This window comes from Rhopilema esculentum, chromosome 10 (genome assembly GCF_057945365.1).
Source record: "Rhopilema esculentum isolate cy_ngs chromosome 10, ASM5794536v1, whole genome shotgun sequence".
Taxonomy (NCBI): Eukaryota; Metazoa; Cnidaria; class Scyphozoa; order Rhizostomeae; family Rhizostomatidae; genus Rhopilema; species Rhopilema esculentum.
The window spans coordinates 14,316,096-14,343,268 of NC_142824.1; the positions used below are offsets into that span (position 1 = coordinate 14,316,096).

At 35.0% G+C, this 27,173-nt stretch overlaps 3 protein-coding genes across 4 annotated transcripts; 1 reads left to right on the forward strand and 2 right to left on the reverse strand.

Annotated features, from left to right (window-relative positions):
- Positions 1 to 15: 15 nt before the first annotated feature.
- LOC135690680 (uncharacterized) lies at positions 16 to 16,751 on the reverse strand. Its single transcript, XM_065208308.2, has 18 exons — positions 16,462 to 16,751; positions 14,765 to 15,781; positions 14,099 to 14,174; positions 13,533 to 13,641; positions 11,819 to 12,026; positions 10,839 to 10,989; positions 9,905 to 10,141; positions 8,882 to 9,336; positions 8,328 to 8,458; positions 7,145 to 7,487; positions 6,071 to 6,383; positions 5,049 to 5,307; positions 4,380 to 4,553; positions 3,252 to 3,510; positions 2,826 to 2,910; positions 2,402 to 2,457; positions 1,496 to 1,642; positions 16 to 250 (listed from the first exon to the last, which is right to left on the reverse strand). The coding sequence occupies exons 1-18, from the start codon at positions 16,522 to 16,524 to the stop codon at positions 143 to 145; spliced, it is 4,191 nt and encodes a 1,396-aa protein (XP_065064380.2). The 5' UTR covers positions 16,525 to 16,751; the 3' UTR covers positions 16 to 142.
- A 31-nt stretch (positions 16,752 to 16,782) lies between these two features.
- Positions 16,783 to 19,591, forward strand: LOC148959433 (uncharacterized). Of its 2 annotated transcripts, none has more exons than XM_089110887.1 (4): positions 16,783 to 16,869; positions 18,004 to 18,019; positions 18,459 to 18,565; positions 19,235 to 19,591. In XM_089110887.1, coding segments are annotated over exons 1-4 (201 nt in total). In that variant the 5' UTR covers positions 16,783 to 16,868; the 3' UTR covers positions 19,312 to 19,591. The 2 variants fall into 2 exon arrangements, with proteins under 2 accessions (XP_088967013.1, XP_088967012.1); XM_089110886.1 differs by lacking the exon at positions 16,783 to 16,869 and adding an exon at positions 16,963 to 16,990.
- Positions 19,592 to 20,422: 831 nt separating this feature from the next.
- On the reverse strand, positions 20,423 to 26,979 carry LOC135690690 (tubulin--tyrosine ligase-like protein 12). The gene is made up of 5 exons (XM_065208318.2): positions 26,713 to 26,979; positions 25,069 to 25,318; positions 23,007 to 23,505; positions 21,788 to 22,715; positions 20,423 to 21,070 (listed from the first exon to the last, which is right to left on the reverse strand). Exons 1-5 carry the CDS (start codon positions 26,876 to 26,878, stop codon positions 20,514 to 20,516), a joined length of 2,400 nt encoding a protein of 799 aa, XP_065064390.2. The 5' UTR covers positions 26,879 to 26,979; the 3' UTR covers positions 20,423 to 20,513.
- Between the last annotated feature and the right edge of the window lie 194 nt (positions 26,980 to 27,173).

Genomic DNA, 27,173 nt, shown 5'->3' on the forward strand with positions numbered 1-27,173 from the left:
AAAAGAAAAGCAGCACGCATTTCATGTTTGTTATTATAATTAGACGATATCTAAAGAGAAAACGGTAAATTATACACAATATTATAAAACAATTCACAGACAAATTACAATATGAGTCGTATTTGATGAAGGTCCGACTTATTTACAGATGATTGAATATACTAGAACTCATGGGAACGCTCAGTGTTCTGTCCATTTTTACTTTTTTCGGTTGTGGAGGTTCAGAATCTGATAGCTGTCGTCGCATTGCCTAAAAAAGTAGCAATAATTATATGCGCATGGAGATATAAACCTGATTAAAACATTTTTACTTATCACACAAATCACGGTAGCCTTCTTTTGGTATAACTAGCAGCAGTGGCTTTAGAGACTGCGGAACCCGAAAACATCTGTCCTTGTTCCCTTGTTCTTTACAATTTCTATTTTCTTTAGGTGCATGGCCTTCTCTGGCTGCCATAAGCTCAGAGCATGGGGGTATGGCCCCCTGGCCCCCTAAAACGACCAGCAAAAAAGCTTGGCTTGAAAAAGACTCTTTATAATCAGACTGTGCTTGATAATTTTTTTAAATTGCTAAAAGCCCTGAAAGGGAAATGACTGACCTGAAGTCCTAGCGAGGGAATTGGAGAGGGGGAGAGGGGGGGGGGGGATATAAGCTAAGAAGAAAGAAGCAGATCATAGGTGTAGAAGACATAGGGTCTGGGAAGATCGCAGCTGCCCTCTCACAAAAGTTCTGCATTCATTTCGCCATTAAAGAAGACAAGCTGTAATTGTCTGAGATGAGAGAAAGACAGGGTTAAGCGTTTGCCAGTTTGCAAGCTACAGGAAAAAAGATGTGTTGTAGGACAACATTCGCAAATTTGATAAGGTAATGAATTTGGACCCCATAACCTGAAAGTTTAATGTTTAACGAATTGGCGGAGATATTGTCAAATGAGCACAGCCTCTTGGCCGACTAAACCTCTTTTCTATCTAAACCTCTTTCCCAACTTAACCTCTGTAGTTTAATCTTTGTTCATGACTCTATAAACAGAGCCAAAAAACAGTAATCCGTTCGAAAACTTCAAATTTTCTACTACCTATATATCACCCAATTTTGACAAATTTAACTGGTTTTGCATATTAAGAAGTGTTTCATGGTGTTCTTTTATGTTATGTGGTCAAAATTCAAAAATTCTGAAAAGAGTTTTTTGTGACGTCACACTTAAAGTGAACGTTTTCGGTTCTACAAATAACCTAAAGCTGTCTACATCAAACATAAGGAAAACAAAAACTGGCACGGGAACAGAATTGTTTACAGAAATAACAAAAATAAAATTGTCAAAAGTCCCAATTATACCTGAGTTATCATAAATACTAGAAAAACAAGCGAAGAAAGGACACCTTGTCTAGTATAATGTATGTTAAGTTGTTCGTCCCTTGAATTTTCAATACTTTATGTCGAAATAAAAAATAGACGTGAATGTAGCTTAGTTTGTAAACTTGACTGAAATTTTACCTTGGATGATCCTGATGTTTCCGGTGTGTTGTTTGAGGATTTCGCTTGGAACACAAATGATCGAGATGGTGCACTTTTTTTGGTATGATTTGATGTTAAAGATGAAATTCTTGACAACGTTGTCTTGTTTCGGTCCAAAAATGATCCCTTGAAAAATATGTTCTGTTATAAATATAAATTTAAATAAAAGAATGGTTCTGTTAGACCAATTAAAAAGGAAACATTTTGATTCTAGTCCAAGGACACAACGAGAATCTTCCAGACAGCAAAGAAATTTCAGGGCCTGTCACATGTAGATCTTACAGGGTGTAAAATACGTTCGAAGGAGTTAATAAAAGCGAATTGAATATAAAAAGAGTGATCTCTAGCATATTTCAAAGCCTACAAAAATAAGATTCTATTTGTTATCTTCTCTGTCTGGCACATAGGAAAAAAGACATGTTAGTAAATTTCAGTGAAAGATGGATCAATATCGGCAATCAAGTTTTAGTTTAAGGCCACTGGAGGCTCAACTTAAACAAGCCAGTCACTCTCTCTGTTTCCAAGCAGTGTTTGGTTCTTACAAGTGACTTCTTAAAAAGGCCATGAGCGGAAGTGGTAGTTATGAAAATGTAAATACTCAGTTCACACTTAAAGTGCTCTAAGTACATTTTGGCAGGCATTGTAGGCCAGACAATAAAGACTGCTAAACAAAAATAATAGAAATGACAGTGGAAAACTAAAATGAGTAAATTGATTTTGAACGGGGTTTCGTTTAGGGCCTGAAGTTGGGAAAAATAGCTGTGCAGTCACTGCGAATGGCAGTTACGTTTGTTTCTTAAAAAAACACGCTCTGCAAGAACTTAGTCTAGAAAGGAGGCTTTAAAAAAAGTGGGAATTTTGAAACTTGTAATTTCTGCCACATACCTGTCTTTTAAAACCAACAGGTTTAACTGTTTGGAATGTAGCTTTCGGAGCTTCCACTGCAAAAAGATTTAAATTACAAGCTACTAGCATTACATAAATGGCATCAAGGTCGTCTTTCAGTTCACTCCAATGTTCGGCCATAAATAATATTTTATTAAACAATACTGACGGCTGAAAAATTGCCAGGGAGAGGTTTTAATTTAACAGGCTGCTAAAATTGTTACTTCCAAAAGAAGTTCAGAAACTACCCACTAGCTATTTGTTTATTTGTAAAATAATTTTTTGACTTTTTTCAAATAACGAACGTAGATAGATAGCCACGGATTATAGTACTATGAACCCAATTCTTTACTTAAAAAATCAACAGGACTAATTGACACTGTTGTTTAAAGTAAATTCGAGAAAAATCACATTATCAACTCACCAGTGTCTGTAAGGCTTTTCCTTTCTTTTATAATGCTTAGGATGGATTGGCTATCTTCATCCAAAACTATTGTCTCTTGGGATTTCTGGAAGGGTAAAATGAAGGTTTCGGGTTTTCAGAGGCAGTCAAAAGCAGTCATATGAAGACATGTAAAATATTTGCTAGTAAAACTAAATTTAGAAGGTGAACTATGCAATGAAGTACCAAAACATGAAATTAACACTTATGGCACTTCAGTAACACCATAATGTTATGATATGTTTCCGCTCATCTGTGGTATTTTCAAATTTTGAGGTACCAGAGGCTGATTTGAATACTGTAATCATATTATGTTAAATAAGTATAAGAACAGTTTGGATTTCATCTACAATTCCAGGCAGCTATGTTTTATGCAAACATGTCTTCTCGGTGAATTGGAAAACTTACTCGCTGCTCTTCAAGGAATGCCTCTTTTTCAAGGCGTTGTATCCTCTTTTGTGCCTCCGTCTCGGTTACATCATCGTTTTCATTCTCTTCCTCAGCCCCAGATCCCTCACTTTCTGCACCAGCATTCATTGGACGGTCTATATTACGCCATTTAAAATTACGACGTCGTCCTACACCATCGGAAAACAGATCACCATCTTCAAAGAATCGTTCTTGAAAAAGGCGAATATCTTGCTTGTCTTTTTCCAAAGTAGCTTTCCTTTGATAACCGGAAAATGTGCATTAGCCACGAAATGACATAACAGCTGTGAAATATTTCAATCTACTCTAGCACAAAAAAACTGCCAGAGAACAAAAACTGCACAAAAAAACTTGGTATTTAAACCAACAGAAAACGTTGCCGTAAAAGGACGCTGTAAAAGATAAATATATGTATATATTGCCAATTTATATCAGATGTTGAATTAAAGATGAGGCATTTTTGCTGTTACGTCGAGTTTAATGCTTGTGGACTCAACCGACAAATGTTAACAAAAAATCTCTGATTATATCGACAATATCGATACACAAAAGGATTGATAAATTGGCAAGAGGAGTATCATACCGAAAAAGGTTATTAAGCTAGGTGGGATAGGTGGGTTGTTCCTTAGACCATATTTTATCATGTTAAAATTTGCTGATTAGTTCGGATCGTTGAAAATTATGAAAGATTAAAATGTGAATGTCCACAATAATCAGGAAAACGGCGCATAAAAGTAGTTTTTCTCGAACAAAGACAATACAAAATAGAAGTGTCTAAAACATTATTCTAGAGAACACTGATAAGCAGGACCACAAGCACATAAAATCAATAGAAAAAGGCGATAATATTCAGAAACAACAAGATTGGTAATGCTTGCTTACAATCAATCTGAAAAGGGCCTATATTCTTCAAGCATAGTTTTAGAAAAATGCTAACATTCATATGACAATACAAAATGTCCTCTTCAAGCTATATTGCATAAAGCCGAATAGTTACGACTAAAGAGGCTTGAATTCTATTCAAGTTCTAAATATGAAGCTATATATATACATGAAACAGAGATACTAGCTGTATTAAGAGAAGGAGAAAAAATATGATAGACTTACATATGTGCCTTTTGGACCTGTGCTTTGATCTTTTTATCAGAGGGTAGATTTTCTATATCAGAATCAACCTCATATTCGTCCGCCTCGCTACCAAGATCTTCATCATCACTTGCATCACTGCCACTGAGCTCTGCCTCGTCCTCGTAAAACTGCTTCTTTGTGAACTTCTTTTTCCTGCGCAAAAATAAAGATCAATAAGCTTCAATAATGTGTCATGGTTTTCTTTTTAGGGCCATCTGAATACAGTTGTAAGTAATACTAATTAGGCATCCGTTCAAGGTAAAAATATTGCCCATTGGATTCATGACACAAAATAATTAACAACTTTCACTCTTTCACAGCCTTCTCCAGCAAATGGAATGGAAAATTAAGCAGTGCCACCGGGACTAAATTCATATTAACTGGGGGGGAGGGGGGTTGTCCATTGTATTGCTTCGAAATTCGGTACACAGTTATAAAGGAAGTAAAGTACAGATTAACAATTATTGGGGGTGTAGCCCCCTCTAACCCCAGCGCCCCCCTCCAAGAAGAGTGAAATTTCATGACCATACATTTTCATTCAAAAATATGAAACACGCGCCTGAAAAATCAATTGCAATAGTAAAAAATTTCAAACTAATCGCATCTAATATATTGAACTAATAAAATACTTTATGATATTCAGCTTACGGTAACGATTCATAATACTCCTGGAGTTCTTCGTTAACTTCTTCATCAGAATCACCTTGCTCATCTAAGTCAGATTCTCCTTCATCAGCCCGATGATCAGCTTTATCTTCGTCTTCAATAACCCAATTACCATCAGACCTTTGGGCATTTAGATCGCCAGGCTCATTTTTGCTCTTTTTTGTAATATTGTCATCGTCAAATTCACTGTCTTCGCATTCCTCAGCTAATTTTGAGGTACAACTATTTTCAGGCTCGGAAGCTAGGATATACATAAAAATTGTTTAATTACATCTGGTGAATATCTTTGAAGGGAGACTTGACAAAATACAAAATATTAGTAAATCTTTGTCATGCATATTATAAAAGATAGAACAAACGTGATGTGAAAATAAGAATTTTCCACAAGCTTGTGTAGGAACTCGTTCAAAATTATCTGACTTAAATAACAATCATGATCTTTTAAAAGAAATAAGTGTGGTCACGAAACGAAATGGCGTTTGTAAAAGATCTTAGTACGGTCTTACTTGATACTGGTAAATAGTAGGATATTGACTCTAAAATTTGTGGTTAGGGATAGGAAAACAAATTTTCTGCATTTTCTATAAGAAACAGCAAATTTTTTTCGAAACAACACTTAAGCAAAGATTACCAGGGCCCGCGCCATGAATTTGAAAGTGGGGGGCCAAGGCTATAAAAGTAGGGGGCCAAGGCTTCTTATCCCTTTAACTGCAGTTTTAAAACTACTTGCTTCGTAAAAATGTGGGAGGAGCCATGGCGACCCCGCTCCCCGGTGGTGCGGGCCCTTGATACAGAGAATCGGATTTTATTGAAAATTTGAGAAGTAAACGCATGCCCTATAGCAATTTCTTTTTACGGACTAAAGAACATCCTATCGTTTGTCAAAAAATTAGATAACTAGATTGTTAAAAGGGATGGTATGATGGAGAATATCGTATACCAATGATCACAAATGTAAACTTAAAGCTGTGACTTCATGATGATTTGATACAGATTGCACTTACATATGATATTCTGTGCAGCATTGCTGTCAGTAAATTTCCCAGTGCAGAGACCAAGAAGGTCTTCTCCGATGCTTGCTTCATCTACACCATCCTCTTCATCATTTGGAGACAAGCCTCCCTTTACTGGACTGTCGCTACTTGTTTTGTCTGAAAACAAATTGTTGAAAGATTTCCGAGCATGCGAATCAACTTTCACTTCCCCGAAATGTTTCATTAGAGAACCGGTAGACTTGCTTTCTTCAAAAACAGGCTCATCCACTCTTTGTTGACCAGCTGCGCTTCCAAATGCCCCAGAACACAAGTCTAGCATGGCCTAGAAAATAACAAAAATGTAAACGACATGACAATGAATGCATCCTTACAAAATCGCTATTGTCCATGGGTCAGGCTTACAGTTTCAGTAACATTCGCAACATTTTCATGTTTGTAAGCAACATCTAATGACCCCAATCTCGTTAAGATCTTAATTGACTGAAACATAAATATAATCCCGGCTTGACTTTTGCATCAAAATTTAGTAAGTGCCCGTTAAAATTGAGACAGAATAAAAATTTACATATTCATACAAACATATAAAAATACAATTCGCATAGTCGAATCTGGATGTTGAAAATCCAGCATAAATGTAACTCTCATCAAACGAACTAGGAATTCTGGAGTTGCAAACAAAATATCTTGTCGCTTGAACTTTACTTGGTAAATCCTATACAAATCGTCTCAAACTTCGGTAGAAGGAGCTTCAAATATAATTAGCCGCATTTTATTCTCGATGAAACAAGTTCTTCAATAGAAATGTTTTTGTCATTTCCATGACGCTCTTCCTAATTCAGTTTTGTTTTGCGCAAATCTTTTTTGCAACTTACATTGCCACTAACAAATCACGCCGATGAATAAAAATAGATTGCACAATTCCGGAAGAATTTCTATAAAGTGTATCAAATCCTTTAGATTAGACTCCTTAAAGCAGTTCTTTGTTTGACCAATTTCCGATACAGGTAAATATATAACGAGGTACAAATTTATATCATTCAAAGTTCGATTCATTGCTAGATATGTATATAAAGGTTATCTTACCTGGCTATCCGAAACAGGTGCGTCAGGCTGATCTAATAATTTTGACAAAACGGATGTCTTTTTGCTAGGACTTTCAAGTTTTTCCTTGGAACCCGGAGCAATAAATTTTCCAGTGCACAAATCCAAAAAATCTTGTGAATTAGCGTTATCCTCTTGGGCATCAAGAGGAAGATCAGAAGGTAGGCCAAAGTCGTCCTGTACCAAACTGTTGCGTTTTCCTTTATCAGTTGCAAAATTCCCTGAACACAAGCCTAGCAGCTGACTCATGGATGAAGAAACACCATTTCCTTTTTCTATCTTTGTATCATTTTTAACGCTAGTTCCTTTGCGTGGTTGAAAGTACCTGACAGAAAACATAAAAAATGATATAAAAGAAACTTTGTTACAGAAAAAACTCTACACGATATTTCTTCAGATCTTTTATTGAACAATGATGAAATAGTTAATATCTTATAGACTTTTATATAATACTATATAAACGTTGATCTACTCAATTGAAAAAAATCAATAAAACTTTCTGAAATTTTACCGACAGTTTCAAGCTATGGTTCTGAAACACCAAGAAAGATGTTAGAAACGTCTTGTTAACCAAAGCATGCAAAACATAGCCTTTACGATATCATATACCCCGCAGCAAGCCATTAAACAGTTATTTCCCTTTTTAGGCACTATACCGGATTGGACAAATATACCGGTTTTGTGCTTGCAATTTTCTGATTGGGCTAATTCGATCCACAACTGATGATACATCTTTCATCATGTTCTTTTGGACCCTGATTCTGACGTTTTATTGAGGAGTGTCAGACGAAAGTGAAAAAGCCGCCATTGTGTAGACAAAAGGAGTTCGTTTTCTCTCTTGGACTCCATTGGTAATTTTTCTTTAGGCTCGCGGCACTGATTGGTCAACTATACCGGTCTTGTGCTTGCGTTTTTCTGATTGGCCTATTTCGATCTACAGCTGGGTATATATTTTTTATCGTGTTCTTTCGGACCCTTATTCTGACATTTCATGCTCTGAGGAGTGTCAGACGAAAAAGCTTTTAGCCAATGTGTTATAAAATGTTTGCTTTTTTCAAAGCCATTTTCAAGTAATCTTAGCCATATAAACCAGTTGTTGGGAATACAAACATTTAACTAACCAACTTGCAAACAGAACTGAAAGCCAAATATATCTTTGACCTACCCTTGGGTGTCTAGAATCTGGGAGAACTGCGTGTTTTCGTCAAGAGCAAAATGGAGGTCGTCAGATATGATAGGGCAAGCAAGGGACGAATCTTCATTTGTTTCTTTCCTAGTATTCTTCGCGTGATGAATCTATGAAGCATTTCAAAATATATTACATATGAAATAATGTTCCGTATTATGGAAATATCTAGGAAAACATTTTTCTCAACTAAGATAACAACAACGCTTTGAGGCAAAGAAAAATATTGCATCTGAAAATATTTAGAATAACAATCAACACCCATTTTCAAAGTCAAAGGGACATATTTTAATTTGATAATATCATCTAAAGGACATAAGGATATCGAAGTGTTACGGTATTTTCGAAATGCCAAGATCGGGTTGACAACCCTAATAATAGGAGAATTTCCCTGAAAGCTGGGGAAAATATTACAAGGAGCTTTATAATGTGGTCTTTCTCAGTATATATTTTTCAGCACCCTGTTTACGCAAGCCGAATTGAAACTAGGTTTAAAATGATAAGGGACAAGCGTAAAAGTTGTATGACATTACCTCATCTTCCGAGCTCATTTTCTGTGGATCGTCGGAAGCAGAGGAATAGCGTCGTGAGCTGTTAAGTAGCTTAGAAAATGGGGTGCTGGCTTCCAAACGACTCTTGTTAGAATCCTTAACAGAATCTCCTTGTCCAGGGGGTATGGTACTTGTGTCATCCCATTGAAAAGTGCTTTTTAGTTCTAGATTGAACGCACTGTCGCCGTTGTCATCTGCATCTTCAGTTTCCCCAGGAAAGAGATCTAATGAACTTCCGCCAGTCCTTACAGACGCAGTAGTGGTTTCGTCATAGAAATTTGAAAACCTTGTTAAATTACTTTTGCTGTTGGAAGTGTTTCGAGGGTCTTTCTCAGCTTCTTCTTGCTCTTCCATTTGTGTTTCAATCTGCTTTCGCTCATCTTCTTCGTTCCATTTTTTCAATTCGTCATCATCTTCTTCCTCTGACTTTTCAGAATCTTTAAAAGTTTATGCGAAAAGATTTTCAATAACGGAAATAATGACAATACAAAACCTGCTATTGCAGCAGAACTTGAGCTGAAGATTTGATCCTAGTCCGAGTAGCCATTAATGTTAAAACATGTAGTGAACCTTCGTTACGCTAAATGTAGTAAGGTACTTCCGATGCAACAATGTAGCCAATACCGTTTCTTGAAAGATTTTGACCAATTTTTACGAAGGTTAGTTTGAAAATCTCGCAATTTTTATAGATTTTACTACGGCCATGGATCTTAAGAGATCAGAGACATGACACCGGGTTCCCCAAGACATGTACTAAATACCTCTCTTCCTGTTTCCCGGGCTACAACCTATCTTTAATAACAAAAATTAATAAGCTTGATCTTTCCTCTCTCTCTTCCTAGTTCATCCTTCCTTTCCGATGTTGGGGCTTAACTATGGGCTCTTGGGCCTTTCCCTAACATCACCAACATAAAAAAGAGCTGATTAAGCGATTTAAGTGACTCTTAATGCTAAAACTCTTTGCTGTTAGAAGGCCAATATAAGACACTACTATACCATAACTACCTTCATCAACATTGCTTGTCTTCCGTGGAGATGCTTTGATATTATCTTCTGCTTCACTGTTTTCGTTTTCATCTGTTTGGTTAGCTTCATTTTCTTCTTCCTCCACCTCCCATTCCTCTTCGTCTTCAAATTCTTCATTTTCAAATTTGTGTCTTATTTCTGCTTCCTTCCTGTTGACTTCCCTTAGTGCTTTCATTCCTTTTTGCAGCTGATTCTTGAGTTCTTGGAGGCGAGAACCTAAGAACAAGAAAATGAAATAGATTTTGCAAAAATTAGTATTGACTATGTGTTCTTATTTGTTGGCAATGCCAAAAAAGTATTGGATCGATCATCAGATTGGATCAAGATCGAAGAATATCGATCCAATGAAGTTCTACCTACCATAAAACTCAATGATAAAAGTCAAATCTACCACAAATGTCATAACAATTCCAAACCAAATACCATTTTATGAAGGGAAAAGGAGTCCAGTTTTGGCCCTTTCTCCAGGAAAAATTTAATTTTTTAAAAACGACAACTAAGCAACCCGTTGTTCCAAGGACTTACAGAATATTGGTTAATCGCTTCGAACAAGCACAACAATGTGTTTAGCCTTCTTAATTTTTATCTGTTAACTAACAAGCATACTTTTTTCTAGGTGAAGTTTAGAGTAAAATCAAGAAATTTCATCACCCAAAGAAGATGGTGTTTTCATCTTTTACTGTGCTCCACAAAAGCTATTCAGACCCAGCAAATATGGAACAGATCCACTAGCTTAAAAAATAAGAAGGGGGCTAGCATCCAACTCTAGTAAAAATGAGTATACAAATTAACTGTGTCTGCAGCCATCGACCCAAGCAATTGAGACATCCCCATACTTTAAAAATACCACTTCAAAAACTTTATCTTCTTGAAATTAATAAAATAAAATCCTTTAACACAGATTAAAACTGACCTGGGATATCTGCTGCTTTCTCAATTTTTTCAAGATCAATAATTGATTTCTTGAAAAAGCCATCTTGCTGTGTTTCAGTATCCTCTATCACAAGTTCCTTTTTGCTGTCCGTTTCCTTTTGCTTTGGAACAGCTGTATGCTTTTCTAGGCGCTAAAAGGTAAAATAAACACATGAATCAAATAGGCATAGGATCAATGTATACAGTTATCATTCTATGCATAAGTATACACAAAATGAATACACACATGGAAAATATAATCAGTCATCTATGAATATCTAGAAGCAATGTTTTGCAGGGAAATCATTTCCAGAAGACCACAAGTAAGAAAAAACTTGATAGCTTGAGCATTACTGCCACATCATATTGCTCCCATGCAACTTTAGCAAATGGAAAAAATTCAGACACAATATGGATGTTATTATTTGATTATACAGAGTCTCAGTGAAGACAAAATGATGCAATTTATAAAGTAAACAACTACTAAACACCATCCTTAAGGATACAAATCATTTGCCTGGGGGTTGTGATTTCCAGGGTTGTAAAATGGTTTTCAAAATATTATTGAGAGTTGAACAATATCCATGTTACATGTAGTTAAAAAAACTCTGAACTGTCTTTAACCCATGGAGAACTAGTAATAGTTGTGACATAAACATTTTGGTCATTTTCAAGCTGAAACTGTTTGGTTTGCTCAGGAAATAACTTTGTCATGTTCTTGTATATATAAAGTGCTTGCATGTGCAGTGCTTAATCACTAATCATTCAAAAAAATTGAGACCAGATAGCAATCAAGGGCAGAATTCTAGCAACATAAAACAAAAAATATGTTCAAAAGAGTGTTAGGTTTAGATAAGGAATCAAACCAAGGGAGCAAATTAATTGGCATCTGGAATATTTTGGTGTGCCTCATGCTAGATCTAAAGAATGAACATAATCAAAGCTTTTTTGGAGTCATTAAAACAAAAAATTACAATTTACCTGCATAAGTGAAGTTAAACCTGGGGCTGCTACTGAGTTTTCATCTTCAAATTCAATTTCCAGATCAACAACTTTTGAAGAAAGTTTGGGAAATGGAACTGACACAAGATTCTTGAGCTTTTTTATTGAGGGTGATTCTTTTGTCACAGAAGATTTTGAAGGTTGATCTTTCTTTACCATTGTTTGTGACTCCTTTAAAGTTTCAGACCTAAAAATACAATCAGAAAATATATATACATATTTGTTAAAATATTCTATTCAGATAGGTTTAATCTTAGTGAAGGGATATTGTTGCAATCAGGGCTGTTAATGGGGGGCATGCGATAGCGTGCGAGGGTGCAGGCATGCACTCAAGGTTATTTTTTAGAGCGATTAGTCGGGCGTCCAGTGATAAATATTTTTCTTGAAGAGCATGATTACTGGATGATGATAGGTCAATACACTTGAGAAACTCTTTATAGAAAAGGAATTTTGACATCAAATCCTTGTTTCAAGTTTTCATTATTCTTGAGCCGCTCCCATTGCTGGCTTTTATAAATAGTTGGCTTTTATTAGCTATGCTTGTTAATATTTTATCTTATACATGTATAGCTATTTTATACCTCTTTTATGCCAACGTTGTAAAAAAAGTTAAAAAAAGTTAATAATCCTTTTTCTTACAAAAGCGGAGCAATAGGAACAAGCGAACGAACACAGACGAGACATTATCAACAAAAAAGTAGACAAATCTGGTGTTGCAGAACACTTCTGTAGCCCAGAACATACCATCAATGACCTTACTGTAACACCATTACTGAAACTCAACGACAATGAGAGAGTGTCCGAAGAGCCAAAGAGCAATACCTAATTGTCCTGGCAAACACTCTCACACCGAACGGCATGAACAGAACTACTGACTGTTAACCTTATAGCAACAATATCATTATTTCATATTATAGTACTTCATCCCCATTACGTCTTCATTCCACCACCACCACCCACCCTCTTTCATTCTCCACCCTTTCCTCCTCTACCACTACTCTGCATTCACACCATTCCACATCAGCCAATCCGACACCACCATCGCCTTTTTCTAAATATGTAAATTTTTAGCCCTTTAACTTTTGCTCTGATGAAGCTCCATATGCCAGGGCAAAATATTAGCCTTTACTGATTTACGTGTTTTTATTGTTGTTCATTCTCGGCATATTGTGGTGTTTCATATTTGCTACAAATAGGAACAAGGCCTGATTTCCAACGGACTTACACATTATTAATTGCCCCTCTGCCATTTATTGGTTACGGGGGCTTCTTTTTTCTATTTGCTAAAGCTATTTCTGTTTCTTTTTTCCTTTAACTTTGCTGAACAGAATTGAAACTTTGCCATGTTTCTAAAGTCACTGAAACCTCTCTATGTCGCACAGTGCCTTTCACGATAACTTGTGAGGGAAACAGGAACATAACTATACAATGTGTAGCATTCAGTTCATTTATTAAAAGTTTTGTAAGGTTTAAATGACTCAAAAGAAAAAACTTTTATTGCGCGCCCCACTCTTATCACATGAGTTTTTGGTCACGCGCCTTGATTTCTGAACATGAAAGCCCTGTGTAATGTTAGCATATTTTCATTCATCAATAATCTAGACAACACCATAAAAATCCCATGAGAAAGTTTGAGGATCACTAAAATTTGCAATTAGTAATTTTTCAAAAAAGTTAAAGAGAAATTCAATACCTTGCTGGCTTTTTATAATCCTTTGATAATTTCAAAATTGGGACTCTTTCGAGAAAATTTGCAATGGAAACAACAGTAGGTCGATGTTCTGGCAACTTTATTCTTTGGTCTGAAATAAATATAAAATATAAATTATATAGATAATAAAAAGCTAAAGGAAAAATACAAGAACCCATTCTTCTTATCAAAACATATTCTTCAATGAAGGAATCTAAAAGGGTAAACAAAACATGCGTCTTCAATCTGGCATATATTTGGTTTAATCAAAACCCAGCCATGGAAAAGACTGATTAAGAAATAAATTCCCACATTGAAATTCATAGATTAATCAAAGTAACCAGTCTTTCATTTGTTTGAAGTTTCCAAAAAACAGATATTTGATATGTAAATATTTAATAACATACATGTAACAAATTGCATGAATGGTTCAAGTAGACTTCAAAACAAAAATGCTAGCAATTATCTGTTAACAAAAAAGTTTAGTAAACTCTTGAGATAGAAAAGCTATATAAATGAAAGAAACATTTAAATTGCACAAAGAATTGTCAAAAAATATATTTGCTTACTTCTAACTAATTTCTGTTGCTCACTCTTTATTTCCAAAGATTCAGATTTAGTGATCCTTTTTGGTTTGACAATTTTCTGAAAGCAGAGAGAGCATAATTGTTTACAAAGCAAAGAAAGCTAAAATATCCTTAAGCATTTTGCTGGGAAATAAAATTTCAATTCACTGATTCATGTAGCATTTACTGTTTTGCTAGTTTGTATGTTGTTTATATTGCATACACATCAACGGCATACATAATCATTGCTGCCAAGCTACAGTTATCGTGTGACTTCTTTGATAATATTTTCTCGTTTTCATCAATCTGATAATGTCAAATCAGTGGTTTAAATGCTATACAAAAATATGCTGATTACACATGCAGAAATTCAAATCATTGGTTTCCTTAAAAACACAAGAACGATCTACCTTAGCAATGGTTTTTTTGGCAATAAAGCTAAATACTTGCATCAACCTTCTATTGTATCAAAAAAATCATTACCAGAGAAAATAGAAAAAACCAAATCATTGTATACAACAATATTCAAACTTGATGAATTACTTTGCAAGCTTGGAACTGAATGGCCATTGAATTACCAGCTATGGGACACGGGCAATTAAAAAAAATTAATTCTGTTTTCATTATCATGTAAACAATATAAACAAAAGTAACTGAAAAGTAAATTACTTTTTTCTTTTCTTTGGCTTGGCTTCCATGGCATTCTTCAGACTCACTACCTTCTGCTGGATCATTTGCAGCATCACTTTCTTCAGTGTCAGCATCAAACAAATCTTTATTCTCTAAAATCTTGTCAGTCTTCTCTCGCTGTATTTTTTCCTCTTCATCTTCATAATCCATTTCTACTACAGCAGATTTTCTTCTTGTAGTGTAACTTTTCTTAATTGTAGATATACTCACCTCCTCTCCACTTGAATCTGAATCAGAAAATTCTGGCTCAACATTTTCAGTATTTTCCTTATCACTATTGGCTTCATCAGACTCAACATCTTTTGGATTATAACCCTTGTCCTTTTTTATTTTTGATTTACTACTCATCTTTTCCTTTCTTTTTTTAGATTTCACATTTTCATTGTTCTGAGAAATAGATTTTGGGGTACCCTCTTCATCAGTTCCAGATGATAAATCATCAGAATTCTCATTAGGTCCTTCATCACCTGACAACTGAAAGGTTTTAAGTTTTTTCTTGGCTCTAGATTTCAGAAGCTGTTTCATTGCACTGCCTCTTTTACTTTTGTTTTCAATTTTTTCCTTTTCTTTCCTTCTGCTTCTATGCTTTATCTTAACATTCTTATTATGGTCTGTACTTTCATCTTCTGATTCATCATCAACTGTCATCACCTTTCTTTTCTTCTTGCTCCTTTTGGTAGCAAAATCATTTTCTCCATCAGTAGACTCTGCATTTGAAGTCACATTTTCATCAAGTTTCTTATTCCCTAGGAAATCATTTTCTGAGACCTTGTGATTTTGGTTTGGTGTCACATCAATATTATCACATTCATCTGAACTATCATCAGATAATACCTTTGTAGCTCTTCTGCCTCTTTTGGCTTTCTTAACACTAGTGTGAATTTCATCATCACTATCATTTTCAACATTAAATGTATCAGAATCACTTTTTTCAAGTTGATTGCTTTCATCTAACTCACTTGTGTTGGCTGACATCAATACACTGTCGCTTGAATGCTGCAAAAATACCATTATACACTGTATATATTCAACAAACTTACATACTAAATTGAATCATAGTCCCTTGACAAAAGGGAAAATTATTCATCACTGTCCTCTTTAACATTAAACGTGAAGTCCATTTTTCCATTTTAAAAAATTACTTTCTTGATATTCGCCAAGACAAGAGAGGGAGAGGGGCAAAGTGATAAAGATATATTGGTGTGAGTTTTCCCCAATTCCCTACTGCAGAGTACGACAGTTTCCAACGAGATCTCCGTTGTTCAAGAGCAAAATCTCAAGGGTTCAATTGTGCATACTGGTAAAAATCTGTACTTCAATTGCCTGTATAGTTTCCACAACTATGCTAGAGCCCAGGGATATCGACAAAGATGAGAATGATGGATAGATATTTTGCATCAGACGAGACCAATGCAAAATTATGTCGGTTTTGAGTAAACACGATTCTTTATTTGCCTAGCAATAGGCTACACCCATGTTACGCCTAGATCTCAAAATGCCGCACCATTTACCGGGTGTGCACGGGCATTTTAAAAGAAATGTATCGGGTTTTGCAGTCTGGCATTTGCCATTTTCTGCAGTAAGGCGAATACCCAAAGTTAAGAGGCATACGTTTAATAAAAAGCAGATGTGAAATGCTTATAAAAAGTAATATTAGTTCTCCTAGGTACACAAACCTCTTCAGAATTCATTTGGCCAGCTAATGAGCTGAATGCTGGCTGAACAAGGGCGGCCGCCATGGCGAAGGCGTAACTCTCGATCCTTGTGGAAAAGATACTTTACCATGAACGTTTGACAAGAAAAACTTCGAGGAATTCGCTGAAGCTCGATATCCTTAGTTTTTACTAGGTACGTAGGTTGTTTTGGTTGTCGTAATCAATTAAATCCGTGAAACCAGCGAGAACTCTGCAATTGCACAAAAAACCGCGCAACTTCACAATGATTGGATATTCGCGCCAAATTCTCAACAAGGGTGGCTGGATTGGAATTCTCCTCCGCATGACCTAAAGCGAGGCTAAGAGCGTAATAGAGGCAATGAAAGAATTGCAGACCAAGAACAAGTTGTGGTAGAAGGGATGTTATTAGTAAGTATATTTTCTAGGTCTTTTTTGACCTGCTTGTCATTTCTCTAAGTTGAACAGCTTGTCATATTAAAATGATGATACGTGATTGACGAAATTACTTTGCAAGTTATGGTTTGGCAAGGTAATATAGCAAAACAATTTTATTAAATTTAAAACGTAGTAGCTAATTTTTTTCCAACTTAACTTTCAAACAACAAGCTTCGTTAGCAAAATCAGGCTTCTCATAACTTGACCCTGTCAATGTCAAAATCCACAATCCACAACAGCTCCCTATTTGTTTCTTCCCATAATGGTTATGCATTCTGGGATATTGCTTGCCACAGATTGTAGCCAAAATTAATTTTTAAAACGATCGCTCACCAGTAGAAATGGTATGCAAATTTTGATATTTATTAATACATCAACCTGACCTAACTGCAGATAAAGCTTGCCAAAATTCAACAGGCAAGTTTTTTTAAAGCCTTTACTAAAGGATCATGTTCATTGCAGACCAGGTGCAAAATTGATCCTGAAAATGTAGTAGATATTAAGATAACAGTGTAAAGAAAACACAACTTGTATCCGAACATAACATGAAGAAGCAATCAATAACGATACAAATTCAAGAGTTAGATAAATCATACAGCAAGCGTGAGTCACAAGACCGGAACTACGCAGTAGGGATATAACAAAACAATAGTAAACAGCGTGATTAGCGATAAGTATATAGCGGTGATCATAATAGAAACTAATGAGTTCTTAACAGTAGATGTTTTCCTCAATTTATTCAAAACATCTTCATTCTCTTTAGCTACCCCCTGTTTGTCCTGTAACTATCCATTTTTCATTTAAATGCTCCCTTTTTTCCACTGTTAAAACATGTTAATGAAGATGTCATTAGAAGCATAAGCCTATTTGCTTATCAGTTGTCCTAGAATTAATTCCAGTAATGTTATTAAATAGGGAAATTGTGCAGTAAGTGTGCAAAAGTACACAAATAGAAAATTTGATTGTTCTGGCAACACATTGTAGCAGCATGACAAAGTCTTCAATCTGGAAGATCTTAATGTACAATTCAAGGTTTCTTTATCTATTCAAATATTTGTGTGCTTTGTTCTGTACATCTTCATAATTAAATGTCTTTTTGTATTACAGTGGTTAGCAAGTCAAAGTAAGTCTATTTCATTCTCACTTCTTGATTTTCTTTTTTATGTTTTTATGTATTGACCAAAATAGACTTTTTCATTAATTTGTTCAACTTGCTGAAATTTGCTGTTTTTGATTAAGCCAAACATGAAATAAAGAATTGCTATGAAAGGTATGGTATATATCTCATGTTTTCAAAATGTAAGATAAAACTCCATTAATGCACAAATGTGTGCATCAAATGTGCAAAATTTGACAAAATGACTATCTAATTGCAAATGACTTCAGATCAATTTTGTATTTATAGTTTTATGTTGTTTGATATATGTAAGCATAACTTTGGGATTTTTAAGACAAAAGGTTTTATTTAACAGCTTAGAATGTTTTCAAAAGCTTCAATTGATTTTTTTTTGTGAGTTTTTGAAGTTGCAAAAGATTTAAATGGAATTTTAATGTCCCTTTAGACGTATTGTTGTTCGTCTTGTAAGCTGTGCTCAGACCAGCTATTTTTATACAATGACAAGAAACAAGCTAAAGAGCAAACTTGAATTAATGAAATATGATCCTATAGGTGAGTACCCATATTTGTTAGATTTTGTTAAAAAATGCTTTGTACTAAGAAAAAATCATTATCTTGTGCCTGCTCTTTCCTTGTTAAACCTTGGTGCAACTTTGGGTTGCTAAAAGAACAGGGGGACCAGGGAGAACTGGTTTTTATCTACAGAGGACTGCTTATTGTTAGACAGGGTAACTGCAGGGTAACCAAATTTTTACTGGAATGTACACCCTTGTAACCAAAGTTCCGTTTGGCAGACACAGGCCATATGTGAGCGACAAATGAAAGTGCTGCTGGTCTCCCAATGGGGGGACCACCTTTTTTACCAGAATTTTCCACCCCTGCAAATTATTCTAAAGGCCAAGAAAAATGCTCTCTCTAAGAGGCACTTGATTTAATAATTCATGTGTGGTCTCAACACTTGCTATATTGAAGGGAAAAATTGCAGAGGAAATGAAGTATAGATTGATAGAAAAAGAAATTTCATTTGATTTTTGTAATAATATTTTTATCAATTTTTTTTGCTTTGAAGGCATTTCTTGACCAAGAAAGGCTTAAATGTTGTAACAAACAACATAGATTGCTCTAATACTTTATTAAAGTACTCTGATTTCTGCAAGATTTCATCCTTTTGTTTTTGTCACTGAATCTATTCTTTCAACTCTAAATCTATTTTTTTAACAGTAAACAAACATGTACTATTTATGGAACAAAAGGTAAAGAAAGGGGAACAGAAAAGTAAAGCTGAAAAAAATAAATAACTGCAGAAAGTGCTCTAGACAGTAAATATTGAGATGATATAAATAACCTGTGGAATGGTATTTCATCAGAATGTTTGCAGTTGGAAATACAGGTCAATGTTGCTACATTTAGAACTGTCATTCAAGATGTTTGTCATCATCCAAAAATAAAAAGAGATAAACAAATAGGTAGTGTAATGTTTGTTTGATAACAAGGCTGTGGTATTTCTATTATTTTGTAAAAATGCATTATTTTCATCAAAAATTTTTGTTCTTTGTTTTAAGAGTAGATGTTGAATAAGTGCATTTTTGACTCCATTACCTGAAAAATAAATAAGTACAAATATGCAACAACAAAGACAAGGAAGGTTTTTGACACCACTGGCTGATGACTCTCCATGTCTTCAACTTTCTTTGTGAGTCATCTTGTACCTTTGTGCTTGATATTGGATTAATTAATTCCATTAAACAGTAAGTCAGTTAACTTGTGCCTGCAAGTCTTGAACTGAAGAGAGTCAGTTTCTTCAAAAACATGTTAATATTCTAAAGGTATATTTCATGAGCTACCTTAAAGTGCAACATGGTAGTAAATTTCAAGACAGAAGAAACTTTGGGACCAATTTTGAACAAAGTTTATGTTGACAGAAACAAACTTTGCTCTGGCAAAAAGCCTGGGATATTTAAACTAATCATATACATCGAAACCAGGAGAAATGCGCCCACATTTGAGACACACAGATGAATGTCTATTTGTAGCTCACATAAGTGTCCCTATGTGCCACCCTCCCCACTTTCACAATGCATACTACATCCAAGAGCTTACTTCGCAAAATCCACACTATTTTTATAATCCCTTAAATTATTTATATTATACAATACTGTTTCTTAAAGCAACAGCATGAATGCTAAATAATTACTAGTTTCATCTTGTCAAGGGGAATATTTGCAAAATAGGATAAGAACAAAATAAATCACCATTGCAAGTTTGAATTTTCATAGTGATCAGAAGCTACTCTTTTTGTAAAAGTCTCAAATACTCACTGACTCACACATTGTTAGTATATAGCAAATGCATTGAGAAATATCCCCAAAGAATGAGAGCAACAGAAAATGGCAAAGGAAAAAAATAAAATACAAATTCTTTGCATTCACATGAACAGTAATTCACATAGAGCAATTTGTACCATACTGCTATATTCAACTACATTAAAAATTGATCTATTTTAGGAAAATAACATCTTAGTAAAGGAACTTCCCCTTGGCAATCCATGTGATTGGTCAGTACATAAAATAGCACATAATATATCTTCAAGCATTTCAGCACTTGAGAAGGTTGGGACCTGGTCAAACCCAAGAAAAATTGGCCTAAAATTTGCATCTAAAATTAAATCAATACCAAAAAGGGCAAATGATGAACTGCTTTCAAAAGAGATGCTTGGAAGTACAATCTCAATGACAGTTCCAATTGTTCTCAGGATTTCTTGCTGAACATTGTCCCATGTTTTGTCAAATCCCCCTTTCTTCATCACCTCATCTATAGACGAAGTAAATGCAGTAAAGTCTTGATGCCTTTTAGGATCAAAGGCAGGTGTTGGTCTTTCAGTAAGAGTTGCAGAGGAGTCATACTCATCTAATGTTTTATTGGCATCATATTTCTGCTTCCCTTCTCTAATGCATGGCTTGTTGTAAACAAAAATTTCAGTTGGGTTTCTTCCGTGTATGTAGACAGTATATGACAATGCAAATTTCTTTTCCTTGTATAACTGGGTGTGTAGAATAACTACAAGAAAAATGTAAAGCAAAAAATAAAGTGTGTGAAATACAAAATAGGAAATACAAAAAGGTTTCCAGGGATGTAAAATATTGAATGCTGGCTTTTCTTTAATTGTGTTTTCAGAGGCAACTGAAGTTCCATAAAATATGTTTGAAATTGTACAAGTATTTTATGAAAGGTTAAAGCACAAAGCAGATCAAGGAAATTGACTTTGCAAAAAATTTAAAACAGGGAACCATGGGATCTCTAAATCATTTCCAATCACATTAAGGAGGTTTAAATCCACATGACTATGATTTCAAGTCTCTGGGATTTTTAATTAATAAACTGATACTTTTTTCTTTGGTTTTGGGCCCTGGGGGGGGGTACTTGAACACCAAAACCAAGGGGGTGTGCACTCCTAAGATTGTTTTGGTGAACCCGCTTTAGAAAAAAAGCTAAAAATAACACTCGGCTTTAGAATTTCTGGGAAAAAGAACAAAGGAAAACAAAAGCCTTAGAATAGATACCCGGCCTTAGAATGAATTGCTGAAAATGATACCTGGAAAGACGTGCACATCCCGTCAGCAAAATATACTAAGTAGCCCCCCGCGAGGTTTTGGGGTACAGCTTCAAGGTTTACAAAAAAGACAAAAGATAACAGACTACTTGCTTGCATTGACCTATCAACAACTGATTATATATCAGATATTATATTGAATTTGTTAGATGGATCTGACTTACATTTTGAAGCAATTGTGAATCCACTTTCAATCAGTCTGCTTATTCTTAATATGTCTGAAGCCAAAACTGGAGAGACATTGCTTTGCATTGAATTATCTGTGTGTAAAACCCAGTAATCATTGCAACTCTTACTGCCTGTTTCTTTATAAAAACATGAAAGTTCTGTTAATAAGCAAAACTTTCTGGTACACCATGAAGATTCCTTATAAATTGTTTTCAAAATACTATGCAGTTTACTCTTATTGAAGATTACTTCTTCCCCTGCAAAATGGTTCACTCTAGCTCCAGTTGAAAGTTCTGACACTGGCAATGGTGACATTGAGAGGATGCATTCACCATCTTTGAGATCATTTGTCACAGAACATCCAATATTTGTAGCAACTTTAGATAAATCATTTGCATCAATAAAATCACAAAATATTCTCCTTTTGCCAAAAGAACCATTTTCTGGCATATTCTTTAGCAAGAAACTTTTATTTTTGGTTGATAATTTTCCTTCAGCTATCTGGTCTTCAGCTGTTGTATTGAGTGACAAACCACTTAAATGAGAAGCAATTAATGCTATACGTGTGTCAAAATTACTTTCGTTTTCCCCAAGGAAGGATTTTGGAACAAAGTTTCTTGTGATTTCATCTCCAAAACTTATGTCTTTCACTGGCCAAAGCAAGCTTAATACCATTCCTTTATCCAAAAAGAAGAATGGTGCACATAAAAAGTTTGGTGCATTGCTATGACCAATAGCACTTCCTACTTCATCCATAATATACCATGCAGGTCGTGATTTTGTTGAGCCGAGCCTGTATGTTTGATTATAAGCCCACATTCCATCAAGAATATCTTTGACTTCAGCTTTGCATTGCAAATCATTCAACCAAGCAGCTTCATCGATTTCAGCAGGAGATAGCTGTTTTTCACCTTTTATCAGCTCCTGAGTAAAAATAGAATTGATGTAAACAACAGTCCCTGACATCTCACATACTACTAATATTGAGCATAAATTTTTTCAGCCTAAAAGTGCTAAAGTATCACAATTTAAACTCAGTCAAAAAGTATTTACAAATCTTTTCAAAACTGGGTTTAAAAAAGGCTTTTTAAAAACAGGTTCAACTTGAATGATTTTATGCATCTGAATGTTACTACACCTTTAAAGAGAGTCTTAAAGGTTTACCAAGAACCATTACATAAAAGGTTAAAAAAATTGCAATCATCTGAAAATTACCAGCCATTCTTCTCCATATGACTGACCCTTCTTCAAGTACATGCTTAGAACTCCAGGTGATTCAATAGCCCACCAGCTTTCACTTGGAATAACATTTTCAAACAAATGACCTGCAATCAGTGTTCCCATCCCTTCAACATCCAACTGCCAATGATTCAGAGTCAACTGGCTTTTAATTTTCTCCTTGTGGATACTTGGTTTGATGGCAACATGAACTTCAACTAGGCCATCTTCTTTGTTATCTGCCCAGTTGTATTTTGATGTCATGGCAGCCCCAATTCCTTTGCCTTGCTGTTTTATAAAGTTTGCATACATTTTCCTTAGATAATCTTCTGAAACACCAGCCTCTGCTAAATCTGGGGCACAAGTCTGCATAGCTCTTTTAAATTCATCAAATGTACAAGGAGGGGAATCGTCATTTGCTTGCTTTGGTTGGTTACCATTTTCAATTTTCAATATTGCATCAATTACACACTCTTTGCTTGACTTAAGCACATGCCTAAAAATTAATTAAATAGTATCAAACAATGAGGTGAGCTAAAAAAATTCAAAAATCTAGAATAAAAGATACTTTTACAAATTTAAATGTTCTTGCAAGGTGAATAGTATAACAGAATTGAGATAAAATAGTGAGTTAAAAACTGGACAAAAAAATTTCTTCATTATTCTTCATCATTCAACAGTCAGTGACTTAATTTGTGGTATCATTATTATTCTTCACAATAATTACAACATGTTATTCAAGTACAAAGTTATCCTGCAAATACTAAAGAGTCAACAAGTAATGACATCAATTACTAGCTGTAAAGCCTACAGGTTCAATCTTTATTATACTATCCAATGTTTGGAACATTGTATGACATACTTTATCTCTTTAAGTTCCTCTTTTCCTCTTCAATAGGCACATCCCTATATTTAATTTAAAACCCAGGATAACCTAAATTCCTAGGATTACCCAAATGTCCACTATATTTTCACTCTTTCCCTGATTACTTCAGTATTTCCTTCATACTCCACACAATATTGATACCTAAGGAACCTGGCAAAAGACATTTTTCTAATATTATGAATACAACTATCTGATTCTGATTCCCCTTTATGCAGACATTTTCAAAAATTTGCAAAATTTAAAAAATTGATGATCTGTCATAAAATCTAATATTTCAGAAAGAGTTATATAGTATTAAAAAATTCTTTAAAGTGCTTCTACTGTGTGAATTTTTTGTTGATTTTGATAAATTAAATGAATTAAATCATTTCCAAAGATAGAATCTTAATTTGCTGTTAAATAGCTTGAAAATGCCTATTTTTGTTTTAAAAGCATGCCCCCAGTGACATCAGGAGATCTAGCTGATGTTGAACAAGAGTTCAAATGCTGACCATGATAACAAGCTGTCTGCTTCCATGATCTGGCCTAGCACTGATGATGATCATATTTGAACCTCACAGAAGGCAGAGAGTGAAATGGACATTGTTAATCAATCCCCTCTTAATCAATTCCTTTCACTGTTTTATTTACTTGATTTTGTTATTGAATCAGAACTCAATTGGTTAAAATTGTAGTCAATCCAAGCTCTATGGTCATTTGCATGGACAAAACCATGGGGCTCTAGGCATCTAATTGCATCACAAATTCTGTGCTGCTTTCACAGCCTAGACCAAACTTTGAGTAGCAAAAGCAAAAATTGGACACTATGCCAATTTTAGAATTGAATTTAGTTTCCTAAAATGACCTTAGAAGCACTTCAATAGGCTGTCAGTTTACCATGTTGCAAACCCCAGATTGCAAAAGTCTTCAAAGACCTAATATTGTGGTCTAAAAATGTATTCAAAGTCTTAACTTTGGTTATATCCTGTGGCTTGAGTTGAATGGTGTGGGGCTGCTTGTGGGACACACAGCACACAGATAGAAAGGGTTTAGTAAACACCAAACACACTGTTATGCTTTCTGTGCAATGGTTCAAGGAAATTCAGAATTTATATGCAGGATTCTTTTGAATTTATAGACAGGCATGTATTAAATAAGAATTTAGGCTAATAGAATAGGACTGGAAACAATTACCTTGCTTCTTCAAGTGAACAGTTACATGTACTCTGCACCACAACACAACTGTCCAAATACTCTATATCATTAGATTCCAAATCATCATCAAATTCTTTTAACCCAAACATGGTTTGCATTCTGGAAACCAACTGAGGCATTTTTTCTAGCTGTTTTTTTGCCATTGCACCACCATCACTTGTCCATGCATGATCAACAAGAAATATGTCACTGTGTTTCTTGATTTCCTTCTTTGAACAAAGTTTGTATCCTAATCAGAAAAAAATAAAGTAATTGACCAAACAATGAAAATACTCAACAAAGCAATTAAATTGTTTAAGTGAACTTAGGTTAATGTCATTTGACATTCAAAATTAGCTTGAGAAATGTGGTACTTGCTAGTATCAGATTGCAAAAAGAGTAGGTTAGAAAACAGTAGGCAGAAAACAGAAAACAACTCTAGGGATTTGCATGCAGGGGAATTTCTTGAGGAGGAACTCTCCCAGTAGCTAGCTAGGCTAATCGAGGAGAGGGCAACCCCAATTCTAAAATTTATAAAAATGGGCAAATATTTAGGAGGTTCTAATTGACACTTTTTGGAAAATAAAATTTTGTTGTACATTGTACGACAATGTTGTACATGTCGTTTTGTTGGGCTTTTCTGTTGCTTTTCATGAGAAGATTAAGGCATTTTTTGCAATAAATTAGAAATATTATTGACGGTACCCCCAAGCAATTATTGATGATTCATAGGAAACTCTGTACCTTTCTGGCCAAGACACGATATTTACGAATGGCAATAGCCCTAACATTAAGTGAAAACAGATGAAGAAGATCCAGCCCAACAGCATCACTTGCAAAGGCCATGCAGATGCATGCGAGCCAGGCAGGATTCTCCCAGTGAAACCAGCAGAGTTGACAGATCGAAAAAAATGAACTATGGTCTTTCCAGAGCTTATCCTTCAAGATGTGACAAGGGCCTCTGGAGTCCAGTATGGATTTTTTCAAACATGGCCAAGTGTCTTTCTAAATTTGTGTCCAGCGGAGATTGGAAAAAAGTGTCATTCTAAAATGAGTGATCCACTTAAGATCAGGGCTGCCAGAAAATTTTTGAAACCCTGTTCTTTAGATTAGCTTAAAATAAACTTCAGAATATTCTTTGCAGTCATTTTCTTGCAATTGTTTCAATATTACTTTGTTTCAATTGTTTCGTTCTTACGTATTTCCATTCTATAAACTGATTACTATCATTTAACAGAGGCCCTTGTCCCCCTCTCGGTGGCCTTGCTTAAGATCATACTTTAGCTGTTAGGATGATCTTGTTTTTGGTTTTTTCAAACATTTTTTTTATTGATCTCTTTACCTGACAAACCTTTAGGAATTTGAATAACGGCCACTCATGGTAGTGGTAGGTGCCTACTTCAACTCTCAATTATTAATTTCCCTAGATGTAAAATTGATGTAAACAGGAAAAGTGACCAAACAATATGCACTCATTCAAGAATCACTGAGAAATTTGATGCACATTCAAATCTGTGCACTTATCACAAATTCACCCTTGCCCTCCCGGGTAATAGCTTGTGCACTCCCGAGATCTCGTCGAAAACTGCCATGAAATCCAGACCGGTTCTGGAGTGCTTCTGTTTTATAATCAAAAAATTTTACCTTCTCCAGATTCACTAAATATGAATGAATCCCCTGCATCGTAAATTAGTTCAGGGTACAGCTTTTCGTATAGTTTGAAATAAAGATCATCTGGCAAGCCAATAGACATCAACTGTCCCAAATTCGCCTTCAAAAAGTCGTCTATGCTGACCGCCATCTTGAACATGTGCCAGGGAAACTGGTTACTGAATTGAGGCTACTTTTAAGCGAGGTTGGCTTTATTTTAAGCGAGGTATGTTTCTTTTTTTCTTTTCCATCATAATTTTCTTTTCACTTGGGCTCCTCTAGCATTAAGAATTTTAATTTTTCGTAAACGACATTTCTGAAAGAAGAAAAACATACAAGGAATGGTTCCTTTCCTCTCTATTTGCTATTTTGACTTTTTCTACCTCACTGAAACTTGTCACAGGATCCCAAATATCTAATTATTCAACAAGAAATTGCCTTCACCTAGACATCCC